At 32.3% G+C, this 24,838-nt stretch overlaps 9 protein-coding genes across 9 annotated transcripts; 5 read left to right on the top strand and 4 right to left on the bottom strand.

The window, feature by feature from the left end:
- Positions 1-65: 65 nt before the first annotated feature.
- Positions 66-476, bottom strand: cubi_03485 (uncharacterized protein; the record flags this gene model as incomplete). Its single annotated transcript, XM_029020498.1, has 1 exon — positions 66-476. One exon carries the CDS (start codon positions 474-476, stop codon positions 66-68), a length of 411 nt encoding a protein of 136 aa, XP_028874942.1.
- A 658-nt stretch (positions 477-1,134) lies between these two features.
- On the top strand, positions 1,135-1,976 carry cubi_03484 (uncharacterized protein; the record flags this gene model as incomplete). Its single annotated transcript, XM_029020497.1, has 2 exons — positions 1,135-1,630; positions 1,714-1,976. 2 exons carry the CDS (start codon positions 1,135-1,137, stop codon positions 1,974-1,976), a joined length of 759 nt encoding a protein of 252 aa, XP_028874941.1.
- A 298-nt stretch (positions 1,977-2,274) lies between these two features.
- On the top strand, positions 2,275-3,591 carry cubi_03483 (serine hydroxymethyltransferase 2; the record flags this gene model as incomplete). Its single annotated transcript, XM_029020496.1, has 1 exon — positions 2,275-3,591. One exon carries the CDS (start codon positions 2,275-2,277, stop codon positions 3,589-3,591), a length of 1,317 nt encoding a protein of 438 aa, XP_028874940.1.
- A 92-nt stretch (positions 3,592-3,683) lies between these two features.
- cubi_03482 (uncharacterized protein) lies at positions 3,684-4,901 on the top strand (the record flags this gene model as incomplete). The annotated part of the gene is made up of 1 exon (XM_029020495.1): positions 3,684-4,901. One exon carries the CDS (start codon positions 3,684-3,686, stop codon positions 4,899-4,901), a length of 1,218 nt encoding a protein of 405 aa, XP_028874939.1.
- Positions 4,902-5,006: 105 nt separating this feature from the next.
- Positions 5,007-6,791, bottom strand: cubi_03481 (membrane associated RING finger containing protein; the record flags this gene model as incomplete). Its single annotated transcript, XM_029020494.1, has 1 exon — positions 5,007-6,791. One exon carries the CDS (start codon positions 6,789-6,791, stop codon positions 5,007-5,009), a length of 1,785 nt encoding a protein of 594 aa, XP_028874938.1.
- A 1,817-nt stretch (positions 6,792-8,608) lies between these two features.
- On the bottom strand, positions 8,609-12,768 carry cubi_03480 (uncharacterized protein; the record flags this gene model as incomplete). Its single annotated transcript, XM_029020493.1, has 2 exons — positions 8,609-12,562; positions 12,631-12,768. 2 exons carry the CDS (start codon positions 12,766-12,768, stop codon positions 8,609-8,611), a joined length of 4,092 nt encoding a protein of 1,363 aa, XP_028874937.1.
- Positions 12,769-13,178: 410 nt separating this feature from the next.
- On the top strand, positions 13,179-13,976 carry cubi_03479 (uncharacterized protein; the record flags this gene model as incomplete). The annotated part of the gene is made up of 1 exon (XM_029020492.1): positions 13,179-13,976. The coding sequence occupies one exon, from the start codon at positions 13,179-13,181 to the stop codon at positions 13,974-13,976; it is 798 nt and encodes a 265-aa protein (XP_028874936.1).
- A 295-nt stretch (positions 13,977-14,271) lies between these two features.
- Positions 14,272-17,292, bottom strand: cubi_03478 (sushi domain-containing protein; the record flags this gene model as incomplete). Its single annotated transcript, XM_029020491.1, has 1 exon — positions 14,272-17,292. One exon carries the CDS (start codon positions 17,290-17,292, stop codon positions 14,272-14,274), a length of 3,021 nt encoding a protein of 1,006 aa, XP_028874935.1.
- Positions 17,293-18,130: 838 nt separating this feature from the next.
- Positions 18,131-24,605, top strand: cubi_03477 (ATP-dependent RNA helicase; the record flags this gene model as incomplete). The annotated part of the gene is made up of 3 exons (XM_029020490.1): positions 18,131-21,946; positions 22,473-22,609; positions 23,117-24,605. The coding sequence occupies 3 exons, from the start codon at positions 18,131-18,133 to the stop codon at positions 24,603-24,605; spliced, it is 5,442 nt and encodes a 1,813-aa protein (XP_028874934.1).
- Positions 24,606-24,838: the final 233 nt, after the last annotated feature.

Raw genomic sequence — 24,838 nt, 5'->3', positions numbered from 1 at the left:
TTTGCCTTAAATTGTGGAATTTTGTTAATTTTGTGTTTTTTAGTGTAACTTTTATTTTTTCATAGCTAGAGAAAATCTGATATGTTCATGCTACCTGGAGAGTCAGTGAGACTTTGATGTAGGTCCATATTTGTTTGGGCTTCGAACAAAGGAGAGTCGTTGCTGGAATGTAACTCACTGCTTGAGAGCGACATTTGGTCGATATCCATATTTTCATCATCTAAATCATCGTTTCTGATCAAACTTTTAATTATTGCCAATGAACAAGATGGAAAAGAATTTAAAATATCTACCTTTTCTTGATTAACTTCTTTAATAAGTTGATTAATTTCCTCAAGCTGCTGATCAATATTTTTTTTCATAAAATCGTTTTCGAGTTCATAATCATTGAGCAAATCTGATAAGATATTGCTATTTTTTTTGTGTTCATTTTCCTTTTCAATATCGTAGTCGTCTATTATTTCCCAATTTTGCATTATTTCTAAAATACTAATGCCGGCAAAATTCAAGTTTCAGATTTATTTACAAGAATGCGCATTGATGTAAGTTATTTTGTCCCAGTTTCTAGTTTTTGGATTTTTAAATGCGAAGATTGACTTGATTTTATTTTTTTTTTCTACCAGTAAATTGCTTTAATCTACAATTTTGCTTAAAATTTCCCGCAATAGGTGTAAATTGCATGCAAATCCATTATTATTTGTGAAAAATGGCTGAGAAAATAAAGAAAACTTATTCTAAAATAACACAATAGCTTATAACATCTGTAATTGGAATTAATTTTTCAATATTAGCTAAGGTTTTATTTTTCAAAATTTTAAATATATTTATTATGTTGGCGCCAACATATTATAATCTAAGCTCGTAAAAACAATTTGTACCTCACAAAATACATAGATTACAGAAGAAAGGGTCAGAAAATTTGAAATCTGATTAAGTTATATAAGCTATTCAAGTTTAGATTTTAAAATTTATCCGGATAATATTCTACGTTTTTTGAAAACTAATAGTCAAAATAGGAGGGTTTTTACTATTTAGACTCAATTATATAGATCATAATTAAATTTAACCAAAAATAAAATGCAATCAATTTTTTGAGTAATTAATATCAGAACTGTTCTAACATCTAATTTTGCGATGAATAATGGTAATTGTTCATTATTAAAAACTGAATTTGAAAATTTCAAAAATTCTATAATTAATGAAGGGATGGACGAAATAGTCGGCAAGTGTTTTAACCAGGTTAAGGAAAATATAAATTACTTAAATGAATTAAGCTTCGAGGAAAATATTAGTTCATTAAACAATGAAAGTGAATTTGTTGAGAGAAATTTCAAAATTAAAGAAACTCAGCATCTTTTCAAGTATTGTATTATGTTATTAGAAAAGGAAAACAATTTGAATCCACATTATAAACTATTATTGGAAAATTTATTATTTCATTTTCAGAATATTTTCTCTTCAGAAAGATATGAAATTGATGATAGTTTAAGAGATCAGCCTGATAAGAACTGGATGTCAAAAACCTCTTCTCATTTCTCTTCTATTTCTTCTTTCATTCCCACCTCCCAATATATACCTTTACCAGGTTTAGAGGAATTAGAGAAGCAACTTCTATATGAACAAAACCAAGGTAAGTAGCATTTATTCCATATGGGGTATTTTGGTTTATTGTGAATAATTTTTATTAACGCTAAACAACTATTGTTGCGACAGAGCTAATTAAACTAAAGGAGTCTGCAAACGAGTTGATGGATATTCAGAAGATTCTATTTAATGAGATAGTTAGTAAACAAGCAACTATTGACGACATTCAAGATAAAATCAAGGAAACAACTGTCAACACTGATACTTTCCATTTAATGCACGAGATCAATATAATTTCTGAAGGGGAGAGAAGAAGAAGAGTTTCTAAAGTAGTTCTTTATATGATAGTTTTTCTAATACTAGTTATCATTATTTTTAGAATTATTTTTTAACTATATTAATTAAGGTTATTCTCCCCATAAAATTTCCGTTTTTAATGATTTTAATTGGTAATTTGCTCATTTATTTACGTAGTTCTGAATAAATCTTGATATTAATTGATTTATACATGTTTTATCTCAAATAAATTGAGCGGAATTAGTGCCGCTAAACATGTCTGTATGTGGGTAAAAATTACAAAATCTGAGGAGGAAAAATATTCTTTAAAAGATTATTAACAAAAAATCTTAATTAGAAAACTGTTTTTAATACATCATCAAACGAAACTGAAATAGTTAACTTGGTTTATAAATGAATGCAACAATAGAGTCCGATCAGGAATTATACAACATAATAAATAAGGAAAAGGATTTTCAGAATTCTCACTTGAACTTGCATCCCAAGGAAAATGTGATGATTAATGCTGCAAGAAAAGTCTTAGGGAGTGTTCTTACAAACAAATATTCAGAAGGATTTCCTGGAGCAAGATATTATGGTGGAACTCACGTTATTGACAAAATAGAAATACTCTGCACAAGTAGATTGAAACAGCTTTTAAAACTAGATAAAAGAAGTGATGATGAATGGTTATTTAATATTCAGTGTTATAGTGGAAGTCATGCTGAGTTAGCTATTTGCATGGGAATATTGAATAAGGGCGACAGAATCATGAGGATTAAGACAGACTCTGACACTGCCTTGGAGAATTATTACCAAGTTGAATATTACAATTTAGACAAAAACGGCAAGGAATTTGACTTAAATGATTTGAGAGAAAAATGTAAGGTATTGAAACCCAAGTTATTGCTTGTTCCATCGGATGTATTGACAGTATTGATAAACTACAGATTACTCAGTGAAATATGCAGCGAATTTAAAATCTTGTTAGCTGCAGATATTAGCGAAATTGCGTTGTTGGTTTCATTTGAAAGGTATGGAAAAGAGGAGAACGACCCATTCAAATATTGTGATATCATTTATTCTAACACCCAAAGCAGTTTGGGAGGACCTAAAGGCGGTTTCTTGATGGTTAACAATAGTAAAAATCCTGGAACATTTCAGAAGGTTAACTCTGCGGTGTTTCCCGGCCTCCAAGGTGGCCCTCACAATCATCAAATCGGGTCGTTTACTGTCCAGATTCAAGGATTATTAACTTCTCGAACTGACGAATTCATAACATCAGCGCTGAATAATTCGGAAGTTCTGGCACAAACGATGTCTGAGGCAGGCATTCCTCTGCTTGGAGACGGAACTGAAACGCACCTTGTTGCAGTTGATTGTGGAAGGCTTGGTATACCATGCGAGTTAATTTCTAAAATTTTAACAGAATGCAGGATCAGACACACATACAAAGTGTTTGGTGAGAATAAATCTTCCATAATGTTTGGAACTCTTGTTTACACTTTTAGAGAAGGTTCTGCATCAAAGATGGCAATTTTGGGTAATTTGATTTCGCATTGTATACATGTGGGTGTAGAGATTTTCAACAAAGTTGAGAAATTGGATGTTTCGGTCGAAGCCAAACAGATCATTATTTCCGAAGAAATGGATAAAAATGAAAAGCTGAAGCTGATATTTGACAAGGTTTTGGGAATGGTTAGTGAACTGGAGACTATTAATTTTGATTAGTTGACTTTTTGCGGCAGGGAAAGGTGTTAGTTGGGATGCGGCGCCAAATGTTTTTATTACAAAAAGTTTAACAATGTATAATTTTGTGAAAAATGTCAATATTGATAGTCTTTGACATCGATTTTGACAGTGAATGTTCTATTCTACGTTTGGAGTATTTCAAAAATACTCTGAAACAGTTATTTCTAGACGATGAATTTAATAAAGAATATTCTGAGTGTTTAATTTCTGTGTATTTCGTATTGGATGAAAAGAAGAAAAAGTTAGTTTTTACTAGCCCTAGATTTAAGGAAGTGAGTTGGCACCCGGTTGGTAGCTATTCTTCAATGGAATCACTTTTGATTATTGATAGGCTAATAGAGCAAATAACAAGTAATTGTATAGAGCTTAAGGTAGAGCAGGACTCCGTACTAATTAAATCACATTTAGATAATAGCGCTTCTCGCGAAGAACTGAGGCCAATTTCTGATTGCTTTGTTGATTTCCTCAAAGAAGGGGTTATGATTGAAAGAAATAATATGCAGAAAGAGATTGATAACAGCATTGGTATCCTTGGGTCAAATTGTATAAATTGGACAGAAGAACATCAAAATATTGGAAAAGAAAGACAATTGCTCGTGATTTGGCTCATGGATTCTTCAGTTTGCTTTAAAAGACTGGATAATGGTGGATTTCCAAGGTTTCAAGAAATGAGTGAAAGTAGTTTTACTCCTAACGTGGAAGTTAAATATTCTCTTTTAAATTATGGAGAAAGCTATTCAAATGAGCACAAGTTCTCCAAAAACTGTTTTCTGGAAGCTCAAGTTGAAGCAGTTTCACTTCTTCCTTTGAGTTCAGCTGACAAAATACTCAAAAATTTTATATTTGACAAAATAAACAACTTTTATTACTCGGAGAAGTATATAAGTATTTTTTCCCCCGACTCACCTTTATCAGATTTAGAATACTTTAATGATTTGTCTGTAATTGGATTTTACTTATACCCTAGTCTAACCAGATTTCCACTTTTTATTCAAGATACTCTTCAGGTACTTAGCTTACCATATTCTTCCACTTTTATTGGAATAATTTCAATCACGAAGTATCAGCCACTCCCAGTGATTACAAGAAGGCTTATTGAGCTTAAGAACTCTTCAGAAGGGAAAGAAATGGCAATGCAGGCACTTATACTCGCTCTACACAAAGAAAAGTTCGCAATGGCTCTCGAGCTTAACCCTAATTGGTTTGCCCTATTGATCTCAATAATAATCGGGAGTAGTATCCATCTTGCAATGGATATTCTTCCACCTGGTTACATTATAACAGCATAGATACAGCTAGAGTGACTATATTCAGATATTAATATTATAATATAAACTAACTATATCTTTTCGTCTCAAATAATCGTAACTATTACCTAAAAGTAATCAACAGCCTTACTTCTTACTATTTAAATTAGTTTCTTTAAGCTGATTATTAACAGCATCCATTAAGTTTCTCAAGGGGTCTGCCCGACAGCTCCTACTTTCATAGATATTGGACAAACTCTCCCCTTTTGTGTGATTGTTACCCTTTTGCTCACAAGACATTAAATATTGGATAAAATTTGGACTTTTAGTATTTATAAGTTCATTAATCCTATTCAACCAAATATCAGCATTTCTTTTGTACATTTCGCTCATAATTTCAGAAAACTCTTGGCTTTCATATTCATTTCTAAACGTCCCTTGGTTTAAAGCTCTATTTAATTCTAGCAAAACTTGAGGCTGTAATGCAAGTATCTGTGGAGGGAGACTATTTGTATAATCTCCTACTCTATTTGCAGCTTTTGAAATATTTGGAGTTGAAATGCCACACTTTCTTTTAAACAAATGATGATTTGATATTTTAAATTTAGTTCCTTCAAAATGCTTCGCGACCTTTTTTGATATTGGTTCTTCAATAACTGTAGTTCTACGTTCACTTGTTAACCAATTTTTTAAGATTCTCTTAACACTTCTGGAGTTTTCTTCACCTGAGCTAGAATAGGCCAAAGTGGCGGAGCTTCTGGTTCCACTTGAGTTAGGCAATGAAGAAGATCCCAAAGCAGTAACTGAATCAGGATTTAAAGTTGTACCTGCTTGATTCGATGATACTGGATCATAAACAGCATTACCATTGGCCTCAAGATGATTTTCAGATACTTCAGGGGGGTTGCTATCTTCTCCTGTTGCAAAAGTTGAGGATTCAGCCTCTTCATCTTGAATAGTTATGGGAGACCTACAAATCGGGCAAGTTTGTTGCTGTATAAACCAAGACTTGAGGCAATCCAAGTGGAACACATGCCCACAAGGAATTTTTTTTGAGCCAATGTACAGGATATCTCTGCAAACTATGCAAGTGTCAATTCTCTCAATTTCTTCAATTGTGGCTTCTTGAAGTCTGTTTTCAATATTTTTGGTAAGTTTTCTATATCTCCTGAATGATGATAGCTTACTGTATAAAGCCTTCAAGACGTGGAATATATCTCCCATAATATATAGTGGAATCCTGGAAGGATTTAGGACTAGAAAAAGAATGATGAAAAGTAGATAAGTAAAGAGAGAGCACATATCTCCAAATACCTCCATATAAAACAATATAGCGTTCTTATTTGACCAGACGAAGTTATGAGCTTGCATTCCCGGGGGATTTGTATTTCCTTGTTCAATTGCTTCATCTTCTTCCTGTCTAATTGCTAACTGGATAGCCTGGAGTTTCAAATCTACAATATGCACAAGGTATTTGCCAATTGAAGTGCTACATGAAACAAACAAAGAAACACTCTCGAAAAAGACCCAGAGTCTTAGAGTAGAGTCTCTGGATAATAGTCCATAATACTTGAAAACCAAACTTACATCAATAACCAAGAGAATGTTAAGTAAAGCCGCCATCCTAATAATTGTAATGGTTTTTGGTCTGTCTAACTCAAACATGTGGTTAATTCGAATATGAGAAATTAAATGTAGAAGCTTTAAAACCAAAACGAGAGTGATGTATCTAGAGAGAACCATTGCTCCAACCTCCACATTGTCTACTGTCGGACTACTAAATAACAAGAAAAAGATAGTATCTAATAGGAACATACGCCCCTGATCAATGATTTCTTCTAATTCTATATCTCTTAACCTTCCAACAAAAATATTCAAGACAAGTTTACCTAAAAAGTATAAAACCAATAAACCCGCATTTGTAATTATCATAGTGGATGCTTTGGTTATAGTTATGTGCATAATTATATGGTAAAAGTAAAAGTCATATACATTTAATAAATGTATAAAAAGCCCAAAAAGTAGTCCAAAACTGATCACCACATATTGTTTCAATGTAATAGGGAACATTTTTACCCTTTAATCGTACTATAACGTTGAATTTATATTCTTTTTTTTTTTTGATAATATAGTATTTTTATAGCTACAATTATTTACCAACTTTTATGAAGACTTATCATGATCCAACTTTATATTCAAGGATTAAGATTATGCAACTATTTATTTTTGAATAATTTGTGATTCAGCAAAAGTGTAATCTAATCTTATCAGTATGTGGATATTTCAGCCAGATGAACTTTGTTTTTTTTGTCTTATTTCCACTTTATTATTTTCACCTCTTTTTATCCTAAAATTCTTTATTAAAAGTACCGCCATTAGTTTGGCGCCACTGAGGTTAAGATAAACAAGTAGAATTTTCAAATATCAGGATTATTATTGGTAATTAACAAGACGAAATAAGTACTCCGTTGTGGGGGTATAAGGTATAGTTGTGTCAGGTTTTAACTGATAAGTTAATATTATAAATTCACATTTTCATTTTGGGAAACCGAATTATATTTTCTAAATCAAGGTGGCTTGGTTGGTTGTAAACGCACAATTTTTTTCCTATATATTACATATATGAAACAAATATTTTTGCATGTATAAATATAAATACATATTTATATGGGTATTTTTATTTCTATATGGATATACTCTTTAATTCAGAAATTGTGAATAAACCTATAATTGAAATTAAATTTAACAAGATTGGAAACATTGATATTTCAATGTTTATTTCTGATAGAATATATTTAATCTAAATTTTGTTAATTTTTTTAAAAGCAAGCATAGGTGAAATGGATTACTTTATACACAGTTTTTAAAAAGAATAACTAAAATATAATTTTGAATTACAACAGGTAACAATTTATTGCAAAATATTGGCAGTTTTAGAACTAAAGTTGATAATAAGATACATTTGAATAGCACTATTTCATCTTTTTTGAGTAAGGACTAGCGTGGAAAAATCCAAATAATTTTACATAATTTAAATCACTTGGATTAGTTTCTTGTATTCAGCTTGGTGGTTGATTAATCAATTTATTGAATTCCCGAGATTAACTGTAAATAATAGTTACAAATTAGCCGGTTTCAGTATTAAGAATACAAAACAGTTCGTATAAAAAATTTTTATATTAACGCTATGGGTTTGAAATTTGGGCTTACAGGAACTGTCCCAGTTCCTAGCAAATTTTGGGTAGTTGTGGCATACATATTGACTTCTATAGGCTACATGTCTTTGCTTTGCCTTTTGGCATATGAAGAAGAGAAACAGAAATGGTATTTTTTGGGCCTTTTTTCAGCTCTGGTCTTTGTATTTTGTTTATTTATTTACTGGAGGTGGATTTCAAAGTCAATTTTTTCTTCTAATCTGGCTTATACTCAAAAAATTGATAGTTAATTACAGCATGAAATGTGATTTGATCATAAAATCCTTTTTTTCCTCTATTTCTAATAATGGTTCCTATATTGAGTGCTTAGGCTGATTAGTGAATATTTGAGTCAATTATTACTCTGAATATAGAAAGATACAGAAAGGAGTTTCGTAATTCAAAATATCGGTTAGATTAAATAAGAATGTTAAATACAAGACATTCCAACTTTAACTCCAATTAATTAATCTATTGGAACTTATTAACTACACGTATTATATAAGTATACTAAATAAAAGAATCTTAGAACACTTTAATTGATTTTCAATCTTTTTAATCCTGCTTTTTTGACTTATTGATAGGGTAGATTCCTTCCAAAAAACTTTCAAGTACTTCATAACTTGATTGAGTACTGCTTTTCTCACCTTTTGGATTAGACTCCTGTTTTGTACCTAAATTTTGTTCCTTATTGATTGGGAGTATGTAATCAATCAGACTTTTCTTGCTAGAGGTGGCAGAAGATTTATCCACTTCGGGGCATCTACAGTTATTTGACGGATTTCCTGATGATTCTAATCCACAGGATTCTTGATCTAACTGACCTCCTTGGTTCATCGAACTTGTTATAGTACTCTTTTTGATATAATTTGAATTCTTACCGAAATAAAATTGTTTCAAAAAAAGATCTGCCTTAATTCCAGAAGCCTCAAGTCTATTATCCTCAACTTTTTTACTCCCTCCAATTCCATAACTATTTCCGTTAATAACTTTAAAGTTTATTAGGTTATCTTCATGGTCGTTGAGTAAATCATCAAGATTTCCTATCAACTGAGTAGATGCGATACAACGATGTTGAATCTCCCTGATATCTGGAATAGAATACCACCAAAAGAGAAATATCCTCCTGAAAATGGATGAAAACCGACTAATAAAAATATACTGTAGAGCATTGAAAAAAGAGCCTAACAAGAGTATTTGTATGCATAGAAATTTTACCGCATAAAAAAATAAATATTCTTCCATACTAATGGACAAAATTCGTATTGGACCAGCAGTTCCACGCCTTCTCTCTTTGTTTTTTTCTATCAAATGGTCTGGCTTGCTAAAGCTTTCTTTCATATGAACAAATCTATCGGGATAGTAATCATGTATCTTTATACTATTTAAAAGAATAAGCATGGTGCGATCTTCCGAGCTTATTAGCTTGAAATATCTATTTAGAAAAGATCTAATAACACGATTTTGACCAAATATATTAGGATCAATTCTTTGTTGATTGTTTAGTATTTCCAGTTGAACATGATTAAAAGGATCCTTCATTAGTATCCAGTGGATAAATTTTATCAGAAGAAGTCCTCTCAAAAGGAATAGCATTTTCTGGCTCCTTGAGATGAGGACGAATAGATAAAGACTCAAATTCAGCATAATAGTTAGGCCAAAGAGAATCGATAAAGTTAAAAAAGGGATTAGAGGGTCTTCAAAATTAAGGGAGTTTTTAAGTTTCATCAGAAATGTAGAGAAACTTGCAAATGACTGCTGAACCAGTTCTACTATAGCCAACAAATTAGAAAGCTGAGTTTGAATAGGTTCCAGATCTTGGTCATCAAAGAAAATAGAGACAACCTTATTATCGTAAGGTATTCTGAGGCCAAGCCTAAGTTCTCCAAATGGAGTCTCTACAATGCCTCCGCTATCCTTTAAGTTTTGGTGGGGTCTTTCTTCGTCCTTATTCCTGTCTTCAACTAACTTTTTTGGCCTTGAGTCTTCTTTAAATTCTTGGGTTCTTTCCCACCTTTGTTTTTCCTGTTGTGGTTGAAAATCTGGTCCGTCATTACTTAACAAATTCAGCCTCCTTAACTCTTCCTCCCTGTCTTTCTCTTTGTTCACCAATAACGAGTTATTGATTGTTCTCGCCAAACATATATAACCATCCCCATTACAAAGATCATATTGCGTGCAATATTCTCTGCTGGTTATTTTATCACCATAGTAAACCTCTTTTGGAATGATTTTTGATAGATCCTTCTTGTCTGAAACCCCGTTAATAATTTTTAAAGATGAATCTTTTTCGGACTTTCCTATACTAGAAGAAAACGGTCTTATATCGATATTCTCCTCAATAAAGTCTCCATCACCAGTGGCTAATGAAGAATGATATTTTATATTTAGTATAGGCTGTAGCATCTTCCAAATATTTCCTGGAGTAGAATTTATAAGATTCAACGTCTTGCTATTCTGATTATTATTATTTTTCTGTTCGATATTAGCGTTGCTTTTTTGTGAAAAGGTACTTGCTATGCCTTTTCTTTCTTGCTCTATGAGATTAATTTTGGTAAGAAAGTCCAGATGAATTCTAGAGGCGATCTGCGACCCAAACCTATATGTTAAAGAGATTAATAGTGGGAGAATGACCATAAAAATCCACGAAAAAGAAAAAAAGCTGTTAATTTGGAGCGCTCCAAACGTAACTACGGCCCAAAATAAAGAAACCATTATTCTGTCGAATCTGGATCTTGGAATTCGAAAGTTTAATAAGAAGAAGAATTTTGGCACCCATCTTGGATAATGCTCTAACAACATTTTTAAGCTTTCAGCATACATCTGAAAATACTGAGGTTCAAACCCCACAGGAAGAATCCACCTGGTTATAGGTTTTTTCGTGATCATATTCAAGTATGAGCTAATTAAGAGGCTAATTTTTGAACAACACTCCGTGTCAAAATTCAGCCCAATCTGAATAAAACCTAAAGTTTTTATTGGATTTGAAAGCCCATATTCTGTAATTCCTGGTACTGGCCTAACATATTTAGCCATTTCACTAGTTTTGGGGTATAAATGGTACCAACTTAAATGCTTGGAATCTGACCTAACTTCAAATTGAAAATTGTCATTATACATTCCATCTTGGTGTTCCAACATAAAGTTGCTTTCTTTAGTTTCCTTTTCATTACTAGAATGATTTAATCCGTCATGAATTCTAGTCTCGCCTTTGAATCTGGATCTTAGTGTTGAATCTCTTTCGATATCTGTATCTTTTGGAAATACTCGACTATCTTCTTCCAAATCAGAATTATTCGGTTTATTAATGATCAGTGAATCACTGGAGTTTGCTTTTTTACCATGAATTACAGTCCACTCTTCCATTGTATTACTTTTCGAAAGATTATTCTCATAGTTTTGAACGCTACTTGGATTCTTTGATTTCCATAACATTTTATAAGCTAAATTCTCATTTGCTTTATACAACGATTTTTTGTAAAACGAACAGTCCAAAATTGGCAGTTTTGAAAGCTTGTCATTGAAAACGCAGGAAATAGGAATAGTTACCTTTCCAAAGTGAATACATTCATAAAGGACTTCCCATTCCTGGTTTTGAGAAGCGACTTCCTGAACTGTGTGATTTTCGCCATCTAATTTATCCAATATTTCCTTGCAGTTTGGCTTGATCTTCTCAATTCTAATGATCTTATACTGCTTAAATGAACTCCCTGACGAGTTATTTTGTTCTTGATTAATTCGAAAACTAACAGAATGGCTCGTGTTATTTGATGGTGGGTTTGAACCTAAATTAGGAGTAGAATCTGGATTGGCTGGTATGGTGGCATTAATGTCTTCTGATATAGGAAGAATATCCTCATCACATTCGTTAGCAAGGGAAGATCCAGAATTTTTAGAGAAGTAACAATCTTCGTCCACAATTTCTTCAATTGACTTGTTGTTAACAATAGCTTTGCACTGAATCGGGACTCTGCAAATCAGATCCAAATTCATATCAGAAAAAATATCGGTGACTTCAAAGGATTCTTTAAAATTGAAAAACACTTCTCTGGCACCTACTCCAGATACTCTATCTTTTTCTCTTTCTGCGCTAGAGTTCTTACTATCAACTCCAATGCTTGACCTTGATTCTTGTTTGTCATCTAGAAATACTAAAGTGCTATTCACAGAGTTTTTGTTAGGGGAGAGCAGAACGGGGCTATTGACTGGGATCTCCAATATAAAGTCTTTAGTACTCACTGGCCGGCTTACAAGCATTTGGCCCTGTAGGGCTAATTCAAAAACCCATTCCGCATTTTCCCTTATGATAAAATTTCGAATATTGCGATTAAAACCCATAGGAGAGATAATTGCTCTCTCAACAGAAATAGTGAGAACTCCCAAACTTTTGGAGTTTTGGACTGACTTAAAGATATTTAATTGTTCATCCTTCACTGCGTATATATTTGGTTCAACTTCCACTATCGGCTGCTTATTTAGAAACTTTGATCCAGCAACTTTCCGTAAAAGCTTCATAATTGAAGACTATGAATAAAATAATAAATTGGGTTACTTTGATTAATCACACACAAACTTACTGACTGAAAATCATTCAAGCTACTCAAGTGAGCACTAGAATTACCCACTATTTGATCAATCACTGTCCCCAAAACATTTTCCCCAATTTGAGTAAATTTATCATTGATTATTTTCCCAATTCCTAATGGATCAATCATTTCCTATCATTCATTCTTTTTTACCTTATTCTCCTACTTTCATTTTATATCCATATTTACTCTTTGAAACTAGTACCGTTAGCGCCATCTACTCAACAATCCCGAGGCGCCCGAAATGACGCGCCTTCATGCATTATTGATCTTGGACCATTAAGTAGAATCTAAAAGGCAGAAAAATTGGGATAAATTAATAATATAAAGAAAAAAGTATTAATTATTGAAAGATAAATTACTTAATGTAAATTTTTCTCAGCTAAACCCACAAACTTTTCATTTCTAAGAAGGCTACCCATTTGGGCAAAAAAGGAAATAATTACAGAGTTGATTTTATATTAAGTGGGATCTATAATCGAAATATTAAAAACAGAAAAATCTTAATATTTTAAATCATTTTTAAAAACTCTGAAAGTATGGATGGAAATATCTCATCAGCAAAACAAAGTGGTTCGGGACTCCCTCCCATGTCTTTTTCTCCTGAGATTCAAGGTTTTATCGTCACAAAATTTGATCCTCTACTTTCAATAGTTAAAGAATTGAACGACCACTTGCAATCTTCAGATAAAGAAAGATTAAGGCTTGAATATCGAGTTTCAAGAATTGAGCGCACTTTGGAAAGCTTAATAAAGATTGTAACTGATTTAGGATATAAACTCCCAGAGGAGGATGAAATTGAAAAAAACATTCCGGAACTAAAGAATGAGCTAAGCCTTTTGCTTTCAGGAGAAGAAAGCATTACAGCACCATGGCTCTTCTCTGTTCAGTCAGGAACTCCAATTTCGTCGCTCCAGATTCTTTTAGAATTTTCACAACCAAATACAGAAGTATTACTTGCTGATACTTGGAGAAGGGAGGAAGATATGTGGATTGGATTTCTGGATGATCTTCCGGACGAGTTTTCCACAAGAAGACCTGAAAGTCTTTCTTTGGTTGACCTTAGAAGAGCTGCCAGAAAGGCTTTACTTGAAGTAATACGCGGAGAATTACTTCTTGTAATTAGAAATGTGCCTGGGAAACAAGAAGTACCACATAATCCTCTGCCAGTGACACTAGTTGCTATTCTTGCTGCAGCTTTTTCTGAAGCTTGGGAGAGAGTTGAATCATCCGATCCAAACTCTCTTGGAAGGCTTGCATTAGTTTTAGAAGGTGACAATATTGGTAGTAGGCTTCGCGCTGGTAAGAAAAAGTTTGCAATAGAAGCTTTAAATTGATTTCTATTATATCTCTCGTTAGTTCTAAATTATATTTTAGTCCTCAATTAATCTGGTTGTTTTTAGAATAATTTTAAATAATTGTAGAATAAAGTAGTTGAGAAGCTGTGAATTACTTTTTATTTAAGCTAAAGATTGGCTATTAAATTAATTCTTTTATAAATGAAGTTTAAAATAAACCCAGGTTTCTTAATTTATATCTCTGTTTGTTTTCTCAAATTCATATCTTTCTAAATGTTCTATTCTGAAATTTTGTTATTAATATTTCTGATTAAAAATGATCATTTATACTATTTCAGTTATTTTGTACCAAAATTGGAGTTCCTGTAACTCTATCCAACAGAATATTCTTCCCTAATTTTAGATTAGATTCTGATGATTCTTCCGATAATTCTGAATCATTTTTATCCGCTCCATCCAACTCTTTACTTTTAAAATCTTTAGGTTCGTTATTTTCATTTTCAGTAGATTTTTTATTCTTGTCTTTACCTTTTTTACTCTTTTCTTTGTCCTTGCTATTTGTTTTCTCTTTGCCAATATTTTCTTTATTCTGATTAGTATTAGTAGTAATAGCAGTAGTGGTAGTAGTAGTAGTATTAGTATCAATGGAAGAGGTTATACTACTATCATCGTCAGTTGATTTTTTTTCTTTTTCACCAGTTTTGACTTCATTTTCATCAATTAAGGCATCTGGGGATTCCTTTCTCTTCTGGTCCTTGGACTCATTAATCTTTTCTATGCCAACGTTAATCCATTCACCATTTCCCGTAATCGAGTTAATTAATAAATTAAGGATCTTATTGAAGTGCCGGCTTATAGAGCTCTTTTGCCTTTCAATTTCTCTTATAGCAATGCAATATACTTTCGGTGAAAATAAACCATTTTCACAGCGTAACTGGTTATTTGCTCCTGTAATTTTGTATCCATCCTCACAATCAATCTCAATAATTTCTTCGTTCAAGTAATATTTTTTTTCTGGCTTTATTTGGGAGTAGGGAATATTTGGAGGATAACATATATTCATCTTTAGTAAGTTAATGTTCTGAACATGTAATTTTGCACTCTCTTCAGTTTCACCATTATTAACCATTTGGTCTTTGATTTTTTCTGCTGCTTCATGCACTAGTTTAGTTTGAGATGAAATGTATGTTGCTGCAACCAAATCCTTATCTGTCATAGATCTCCCTAAATTCCTGTCAACACATAGTGAATTTTCAGTATTTTCGTCATTTTCCAAACCATTTTGTAGTTGCCAGTTACAATCGAATTCTCTATTATTTACCTCCGGGAACTTCTTCTTTTGTAAACTGGAAAGTGTGTTACACATAACTTCTTGTCTACACCACATACAACCTCTCATTATTCCATTTATTTCTTGCTTTGCAAAATTCCTACTTTGGAAACAATCATTTACGCAGGCTTTTCTCGGAACAATAAAATCAAATCTACATTCTAAATACTCTTCACATGCATCTTTTTTATTTAATAAACTACAATCGAACAAACACATTTCATAGACTGAGTCATAGAAGCAGTTCTTTGAAGATTCACAGTTTTCTTTTTGGCCATGAAACTGAACACACTTGCTGAACATTCCCTTTCTTCTTTTGGCTGTAATAGTTGATGTAATGTTTCTAGATAGTGCTGCTGCATCAAACAACAATTCTCCTGTAATTGGATCTCTCTTCTCATACCATTTTTTCTTTTTTTGGAGTGGTAACTTTTGTTTTTCTTGTTTTTTAGCATCATAGTCCTTCTTTTCTTGAATTAGTCTTTCCATTTTCTCATCACTTTCACCAATTTCTAATAAGTTATTGATCTTTTTAATTTTTTGGTTGGCTGGTTCTTCTTCCTTTTTATTATCAGCAGATAAAGATTTTAACTTTTCTATTAATTCTTTGTTAGATTTTTCTTCTCGACTTTCTGTTTCAGCTTCTTCTTTATCAATTCTATTTGCTTCTGCAATTTTTTTTTCCTCAGCTTGATTAACTGATTCTGTTTTATTTTCCTCGGACGATGGCTTTTCCTTGGATAATGATTTTTCCTCCGATGATGACTTTTTTTCGAGTGATAATTTTTCCTCAGTTGATGGATTTTCGTGAGGTGATGGTTTTTCTTCAGATGATAACTTTTCTTTCGGCGATGATTTTTCCTCAGATGATGGCTTTTCTTCAGGCAGTGATTTTTCTTCTTCATTTTTGCCATAAGAAAGATTAATTTCATTTTTATTATAGGCTCTCACTTCCGCGTCTTTTGTATTAGTTGGAATTTCGTTAGTTTTCTGTTTTAATTTCTTAACAATCACGATAAATCTATCGTCAACTCTTTTTATTGTTTCATCTTCTGAATTGGCACCCAACTTATCCTTCATTTCTTGTATGGCCTTTTCAACATTTTCTTCTAACTTATTATCACTTTTTACTTTATTTTCTAAGTCATCATCTTTTTTTGAATTATCTGTTGATACATCAGAAATTTTTGAATCATTTTTAGTATCATCAATATTGGATTTATCAATAACATCTGCAGCCAATTGTTTTTCATCCATCTTATTTGTTGATTGAAGCTTATCCTCCTCCTTTTCATCTGAATTTTTCCCATTCATATTTTCTTTGTTATCACCTGACTGATCATTCAGATTTTCAGTAGACTCAGATGCCAATTCTTCTTCCTGAGCAACCTCTGAACTTGAAGAATCCTTATTATTTGCCTCATCTTCAGAATCTAAATTTTTGGTAGAATTATCTTCCATTGAATTTTTTTGATTATCTCCATCAGCTGTATTTTCTTTTTTTGAGCCATCATTTAAATCATTTTCATTCTCTTTATAACTTTCAATAGAGTTAAGTGGTTTTGACTCAACATTTTTATTCTCATCGGATTTATTTTCCTCGAATTTATTATTAACTTGGCTTAACTCTTCAGAATCATTTCTCTGGAGTTTAGCTCCCACCGGCTTAGTCTCTTCTTCTTTGGTTTCTTCAGGACTAACTTCCTCAGATTTGGTTTCTTCAGGTTTGGTTTGTTCAGATTTGAATTCGTTAGTTTTATTATTGTTGGGTTCGTTGCTCTCCAGCTTGCTTTCTCCAGATTTGGAATCAGATTGCACGACCACCTTTGCATCATTTGAATTGGCTAACATTACTTTTCTGAATTCCTTTTGTGATACAATTCCACTGTCAACCTCTCCAAACTCATCATCTCCTGTAGGAAGCTCTTCAGACTCAGATGATTCACATTTTGAATTATATGGGAGTTCGCAAACAATTAAGAATATGCATATCAGAATAAAGTAGTACCTAATTTTGGAAATCATCGATCTTGAATAAACTTATTATCTTATCAAAAGATTATCCAGAATATTCTGTATTTGTACTTTCATTAATCCGAACAGTTTTTTTAGTACCATGTATTTATTTAGTGGGCAAAAATGACTTTGTAAGACATAATGGACAAGACTTTAGCTCACACAAATGCATGCCCGCCAAAATATTGTAATTTTTCTATAAAAGTTTTTTATATAGCTTTTATAAAATTTAAATAAGATAAAAAACAACTTAATCTTAGGAGGCTATTATTTGGATCACTTTAAAAAAATGGGTTCAAATGGTTCTAATGCTTTGTGTATCAACAATAGATTTAAGAAGTTACATATTGAAAAATGTATAGAATTAAAGCTTCTCGTAATATTTAAATCTTTTAATTCAAAAACCTTGATTAACTTTTTTTTTGAAAGAAAATTTGATTTATACAGTAATCGCAAGACTTAATTAATATATATCTATTCAAAAGAGAAGCAATCGCAATTCCTGTTTGAATAAACCATTAAATAAAAAGAATTATGTGATCACCCGTTTATGTTTTTATTAAAATTGTTATGTTGCATTATTCCATGTACTTTTCCATGTAACGCTTATGAGCCACTATATAATAGAACACAGATGTTTGGCGGTAACACGTGTTGGCGGTAGACTACTTGTAATTTTTGACAATTTTAATACGAAAATAATAAATTGGTTAATATTAAACCAATAATTTTTATCGTTAATTTTTATATATTATTGACTAGATTAGATATTGTTTTAGATTGGGTTGATTTTCTGAGTCTTCATTTCTTGAGCTTAATAGTAATTATTATTTAAGGTGAATTGAAAATGGAAAGGGAAGATAGATCATTTGATGATTCACCTCAGACTCAGAAGAAGGCCAGAATTAACAACGAAAAGAGTGTAAGTTCGAGAGATTTTCTTGATGAAAAAGATTTTGTTGTCTCTAGTTATACAAGATTTGACGAGAGCATGAAGGTTGAGCATATAATATATGAATCGGGGACAAATTGTGTCCATGAATGTGTTAGACCATGCGGTTATGTTGCTCCAACTGATTCTAAGCTCAGAATTCAATATGATGAGAATGGAAAGAAAATTCCAGCAAAGGAATATTCATTTAAACTCGATACTTTTCAGGCTGTATCAATAGGTTGTTTGGAAATAGGAGAAAGTGTATTAATATCAGCGCATACTTCTGCAGGAAAAACTTGTGTAGCAGAGTATGCTATAGCAATGGCTCTGAAAAGTAATCAGAGAGTAGTTTATACATCTCCTATTAAGGCCTTGAGCAATCAAAAGTACAGGGACTTAAGAACTACGTTTGGCGATAATAATGTGGGACTTCTCACTGGAGATGTCACGGTGAATCCACTTGGATCAATTATGGTAATGACAACAGAAATTCTCAGGTCTATGTTATACAGAGGAAGCGAACTAGTAAGAGAAATAGCTTGGGTTATTTTTGATGAAATACATTATATGAGGGACAAAGAAAGAGGTGTTGTTTGGGAAGAATCCATTATTTTATTACCAGACACTGTGAGATTAGTATTCTTGTCTGCTACCATTCCAAATCATTTAGAGTTTGCAGAGTGGATTTGCAGGACAAAACATCAGCCTTGTCATGTTGTATACACAGATTATAGACCTGTCCCTTTACAGCACTTTGTTTTTCCGGCAGGAGGGAATGGAGTGTATTTGGTAATGGATGAAAATAAGGTTTTCAAACAAGATAACTATATGAAGGCACTATCGGCCTTGAAAATAGCGGCTGAGAGTAATAGTTCTCAGAAAGAACAAAAAAAACATGCAGGCAAGGCTCAACTAAGAATAGATCTTGAAAGTATTGTTAATATGTGTCAGGAAAGGAGTTATCTTCCAATTATTGTTTTTTCTTTCTCAAAGAAAGACTGTGAGTTAAATGCACTATCATTAAAAAATATTGATTTATCTACTGAAGAAGAAAAAGAGAGCATTGACTTCATTTTTAATAGTGCCTTGGCAACTCTTGCAGAAGAAGATAGAAACATCCCTCAAGTTGTTGGGATGCTTCCCTTATTGAGAAGAGGGATCGGCATTCATCATGGAGGCTTACTTCCAGTTGTGAAGGAAATTGTTGAGCTCCTTTTTGGAGAGTCCTTTATTAAGGTGTTGTTTTCTACTGAGACCTTTTCCATGGGAATTAATATGCCTGCAAAGACGGTTATCTTTACGTCATTAAGAAAGTTCGATGGGAAGGAGTACAGAATTGTTAATTCTGGAGAGTTTATTCAAATGAGTGGAAGAGCAGGAAGAAGAGGTCTTGATGACAGAGGAATCACGATTACTATGATCGATGAATTGGCTGATCCATGGGCTATCAAATCCATGCTTACTGGGCAACCTTTGAGAATAGATAGCCAGTTTTATATTGGTTATAATATGCTTTTAAATCTATTAAGGCTAGAAGGTGCAGATCCTGAGTATATGATTAATCGTTCATTTTCGCAATTCTTAAAGAGGAAAAAGACTGTATCTTTGCATGAGGAAATTAATAGAATTCAAAGTATTTTAGACAATTACAAAGTTTCTGAACCAATTATTAAAATCTTTAGCTTGAATCAAGAACAGGACAATTTAGAAGCCTCTTCAAAAAAAAGCAGGCCTAGCATTGATAGAAGTAATACACAAGGAAATCAGTTTGTAATTATGAGGAGAAAAGTTGAGGGGGTTGACGATATTTATGGATCTTTTAAGGAAAGCTTGATATTACCAAAATTCTCAAATTTTTCAGAACTTTTGGCTACATATGCATACTTTTTGCATATTTCAGGATTTAAGGTTATCTGCAAGAACGACAGCTCTTTTGATTCAAAGGACTTCTATTCAAAAAACCCATGCTCCCCATATTTACTGGAGATTGAACTACCGCATGAAAAAGACTTTTTCATGAATAAAACTCTAATAAATGAAAAGATTAGTTATTTTGTTGACCAATGTATAGAAAATAATGGTTTAGAGACTCAGGAAAACCAAGTAGATATTGAAATTATTGCAAAGGAAAGAACTAGTGGATATCATATTGATTCAGAAAAGGCACTGATTAGAATTGGAGAGACTCTTTTTAACCATTTCTGTGAAATGATTGAGCTTAATAAATATATCAAAAAGTTTATTATTAATTCTAAGATAATTCACAGATTCTTAAATCCAGGAAGACTAGTGTATATTAGACTACCATTTCTGGAACGAGAGGAAGCTAATTCACTTAGTATACAGGATTCAGAAGCTCAAAATGAAGGTGGGACTTCGGAGATGGGTTCAAGAGATTCAAACTACATTTTTTACACAAAAGTTTTTAACGGATTTAGCCAGAACCAGTACTTGGATTTGGGTTGGGGGGTTTTATTGAGCAACCCAAACCCTAGGAATAAAAAAGTTGATACTGGGTTTTTGATTGAACCTATTAGAAACAATAATCAAACAAATCAGAGTGGAAAAGAAGATAATAAACAAGAAAACGAAACAACAAAATTGAGCTATAGTTCGGTAGACATGGAAGACTCCGACAAATATTATATTAGAGTCTTGTTAAACAAGAAACGTTTTCCAAAATTAATATATGACAAAATTGTTAAAGAGTTTGAAAAAAATGTTGAAGATTCAATGAATGAGAACTCCGATTATTGTATTTTTAATTGCACTGTATCTTCAATCCAGGAAATTAGTACCGTTAGATTAAATATTCCTCAAAACAGAACCAACATTACCAATAAGAATACCCCTGGCTTGATGTCATTGGAGATTTCTTTAAATAAGGTCCTTGACCATCTTGGCAAGGATAAGATCCCACTAATAAACTACTATGGTGATGAAATGATTAACATTGGAAATGCTTCATCAGATTCTCAGATATGTGCTAAGTTAGAAAGATTTAAAGATCTTCAGAAGAAAATACAACAAGAGTCTATTTTAATAAGAAAATGCTCATTTTTGGCTTTTTTATTGTTATATATTAGTTCCCATAGGTATTATTTGAAAGAAAGAGTAGATGAAATATCAAATGACTTGAGAGAAAATGAATATGATACTATAATGCAAAAAGAGCTACTCGGAATGAGAAAAGTATTGAAGAAACTAGATTATACTGATGAAAATAGTATCGTCCAATTGAAAGGGAGAATTGCTTGTGAAATTTCTACATCAGATGAATTATTAATAACCGAACTATTATTTAACAATGTTTTTTTTCAAGAATTGAAAATTGAATACATAGTGGCCATTTTATCATCCTTACTATATGATGAAAAATGCCCAGATATAAAGTTAGAAGACTCTACTTTAGCAACAGGATATGATAATATTCTGGATGTGGCAAAGATTATTGTAAAAATTTCATCTGAATCAGGTTTAAATATTGATTCGACACAATATATTAGTAAATTTAGACCCCAAATTATGCCAATTATCCTTAAATGGAGTAAAGGAGAGAGCTTTGCATCTATTCTTGAAAACACCAGTTTCTATGAAGGAAGTGTGATCAGGTGTTTGAGGAGACTGGAAGAACTACTCAGACAAGTTGCAAGTGCTACTAAATCTATAGGAAATGATGAACTTGAGAAAAAACTCAAAGAAGGTATCGCACTTATTAAGAGGGGCATCGTTTTCACACCAAGTTTGTATCTATAGTCCAAATTGTTTAGCGTAACTTTTTCGGTTTATTGGTGTTTACTTTTATGTCATAATATCACATTCTGAATAACTCAACTTAAAACATTCTGTTATTTAATCCTTTTTCTTAAGATCTACTGTTACCTTTAAATGTAATATAATTCAATTTTGTGCATTTAGGCGCCAATAAGCACTTTATTTATATGTGGGTCTAATACATCAGAAGAAAATAAATAATCGATATTTATTGAATGTTGACGTATTTAATGAGTAAAGATGGTCAACTATCCTGAAGAGATATTATATTCATCAAAGTATGAGGATGAAACATATGAATACAGGTGAGTTGGAAAATAACTGATCGTTGAAAAAATAGAAAGAGAAAAATTGTAGGCATGTAACTTTACCAAAAGCTGTAAGTAGATTATGACATTGGGACAGGACAGGTTGTGAATATTTAATTTTATTTGATAATTGGTTTTTTATTCATCGATCCTCCCAAATTTTAAGATTATAGTTATTTACTTTATGCCAGATTTCCAAAAGGGCTCAGGCAATAATTCAATCAAAGCCTAACGGTCTACTTTCTGAGCAAGAGTGGAGAATGCTTGGGGTACAGCAATCTAGAGGGTGGCAACATTATCTGGTACATAAGTAAGTTTGTCTCAACATTTATAAAGGAATCAAAATTAATCAATTTCAGACCTGAACCACATATTCTGTTGTTTAGAAGGCCTTTAGGAACTAATCCACAAACAGGTACGATTTACTTTGTAAACCACTAATTCAATATTGATTTACTCTCGATAATTTTTCCATCTTTGTAGGACTGGTTGATACCACTTGGATGAATTCAAAAGTTTCAATTTAGAGTATATTACAAATCAAGAGAGTATCATGGCCAGGAAATCCCTACAATTACATAATCTTATAGTTTTTTAAACCATTGTTTATGCATGGTTTGGTTTTGCCGCCAAAAAAGTTGAGATGCTAGCGCCAAAAGTCAAATACCGTAAGTTAAAAATGTTTCAGCTGGAAAAATCCGAGAGTTATAACGGGGCTTTGAAGAATTGTTTAAAAAATGAATCTATTAAGATCGTTGTTTCTTTTATACCTATGTTTTTGTTTACTTAGTTTCGATGTGGCCGAGGGATTTTATAGTGCATCTGCATCTCCATCAGTGAGCACGAGTTTGACAGCATACTCAGTTGCATCTTCAACTGTCTCTATATATTACATGCTAACTCAGACTAAGAGAGGCCCAATTGGGAAGATTTTGGCAAGTATTTACCTTCCAATTCAAAAAGATAGAATGGGTGAATATACCTTTAACATACGAACTGAAAAGTGGGACGGGGATACAATGATGGTATCGTCGTGCATGTTATATTACTTTAGTTTGGCAGTAAATCCTAAACTAAACAATAAATATTCTATTTACTCTAGCAATGAGATGCCTATCCTACCTTGGGGTGAGGTTCAATTGAATGAAGATCCTCTTCGAGCTATGACCAGGATTTACGACTATGTGTTATCACTAAAAGGTGGATACATTAGAATACCTCTAAATAATGTGGATATTTGGCAATTATACCTTTTAGGTGTTATTAAGAAATATTCTTCTATGCGAAATGGGAAATTTAAATTCAAAGGAAAATACCCGAAGTTAAAAAAGGGTTCAAAGAATAAAACTAAAACCAAAGGTAGTGACAAAGAGGAAAATGTATATGATGATATTAAGTTAAAATTATTAGAAAATGAATCACCTGATGAAGCAAAGAGGGATCAAAATAGATTAGTTGATGGCAAAGATATTAATGCTACTTCCGGTATTCAATCTCCGAATTCTGAAAATTATTCAACGGATTCTGCTAAAGTCGGGCAAAGAGCCACGTTGGATTCATATCTTCAAACAAAAGAGCTCAAATCTTCCTCATCTGTAATTTCAGATTTTAGAATAAGAAGAAAGCATTGCATCGGTGGGCTTTCTGTAGTTTGCAAGAATAAATTAAACCCTAAAGTTAGCTATATTTCGGTTCCTTGGATTCCAGGAGAAAGAACAGCTTTTGAGGAGTTTAGAGTAATCAACGAATACACAAGTACTTTAGAAGGAAGTTCCATAAATGGAATTTGTAAAAAGAACAAATTAAGTGAAAAGTTAGTAAACTTTTCTTTAGCTTTAATATTATATCTTAGAGAGAGACAGTACGACATCAATTATATTGATGTCATTAATTACAAGAAATGCTCATTTGCAAAGTTTAAAGATAAGGTTGTAAAGTTTGCCTTATGCTTTTTTGACTTTTTTGGCTTAGCTCATGGAAAGAATAGTGTTAATAGAGCACCTTGGAAACGAATTCTAGAAGAACATTGGAAATTAAATCCTTCAAAGACTTTAGAATACCTTATTATTGGATCTCATCAACAAGAAGTTCGCTCTGATATTTATAGCTCGTCTGAATGGTCAGAGTTCGATTTCGCAATTGCAGCAGTCGTCTATTTCTTTTCCATCGTCCTTGGAATCCCTATTCTCTATGGTCAGTATATAAGTAAAGTAAGTAGAAGGCACTTTCTAGTAGAAAGAGAAGCTCTAAATCTACAGAAATACAATGTACCTGTTCCTCACTCAGCTAAGTACGAATCAGAATAATCGAGTATTATTTCAAGTAATTATCCCTGTAGGCTAAGTAAATTGATCTAATTACACTATTTTATAGTTTAATTTATATTCGGTAATTATACTCAGCATGCCCCTTGTATTTTATTCTAAAATTTAATTCCAATTAATGTCCCAGAGCATATTGTGATATATATTGAGTTGGTAATATTTCAATAGATTAATAAATCCACTCACTTGAGAATAACCTAAATTGTTGTAATAAA

Source organism: Cryptosporidium ubiquitum, assembly GCF_001865345.1.
Source record: "Cryptosporidium ubiquitum isolate 39726 chromosome Unknown contig_3, whole genome shotgun sequence".
In the NCBI taxonomy this organism is placed as follows: domain Eukaryota; phylum Apicomplexa; class Conoidasida; order Eucoccidiorida; family Cryptosporidiidae; genus Cryptosporidium; species Cryptosporidium ubiquitum.
This window is presented reverse-complemented; position numbering and strand designations above follow the sequence as displayed.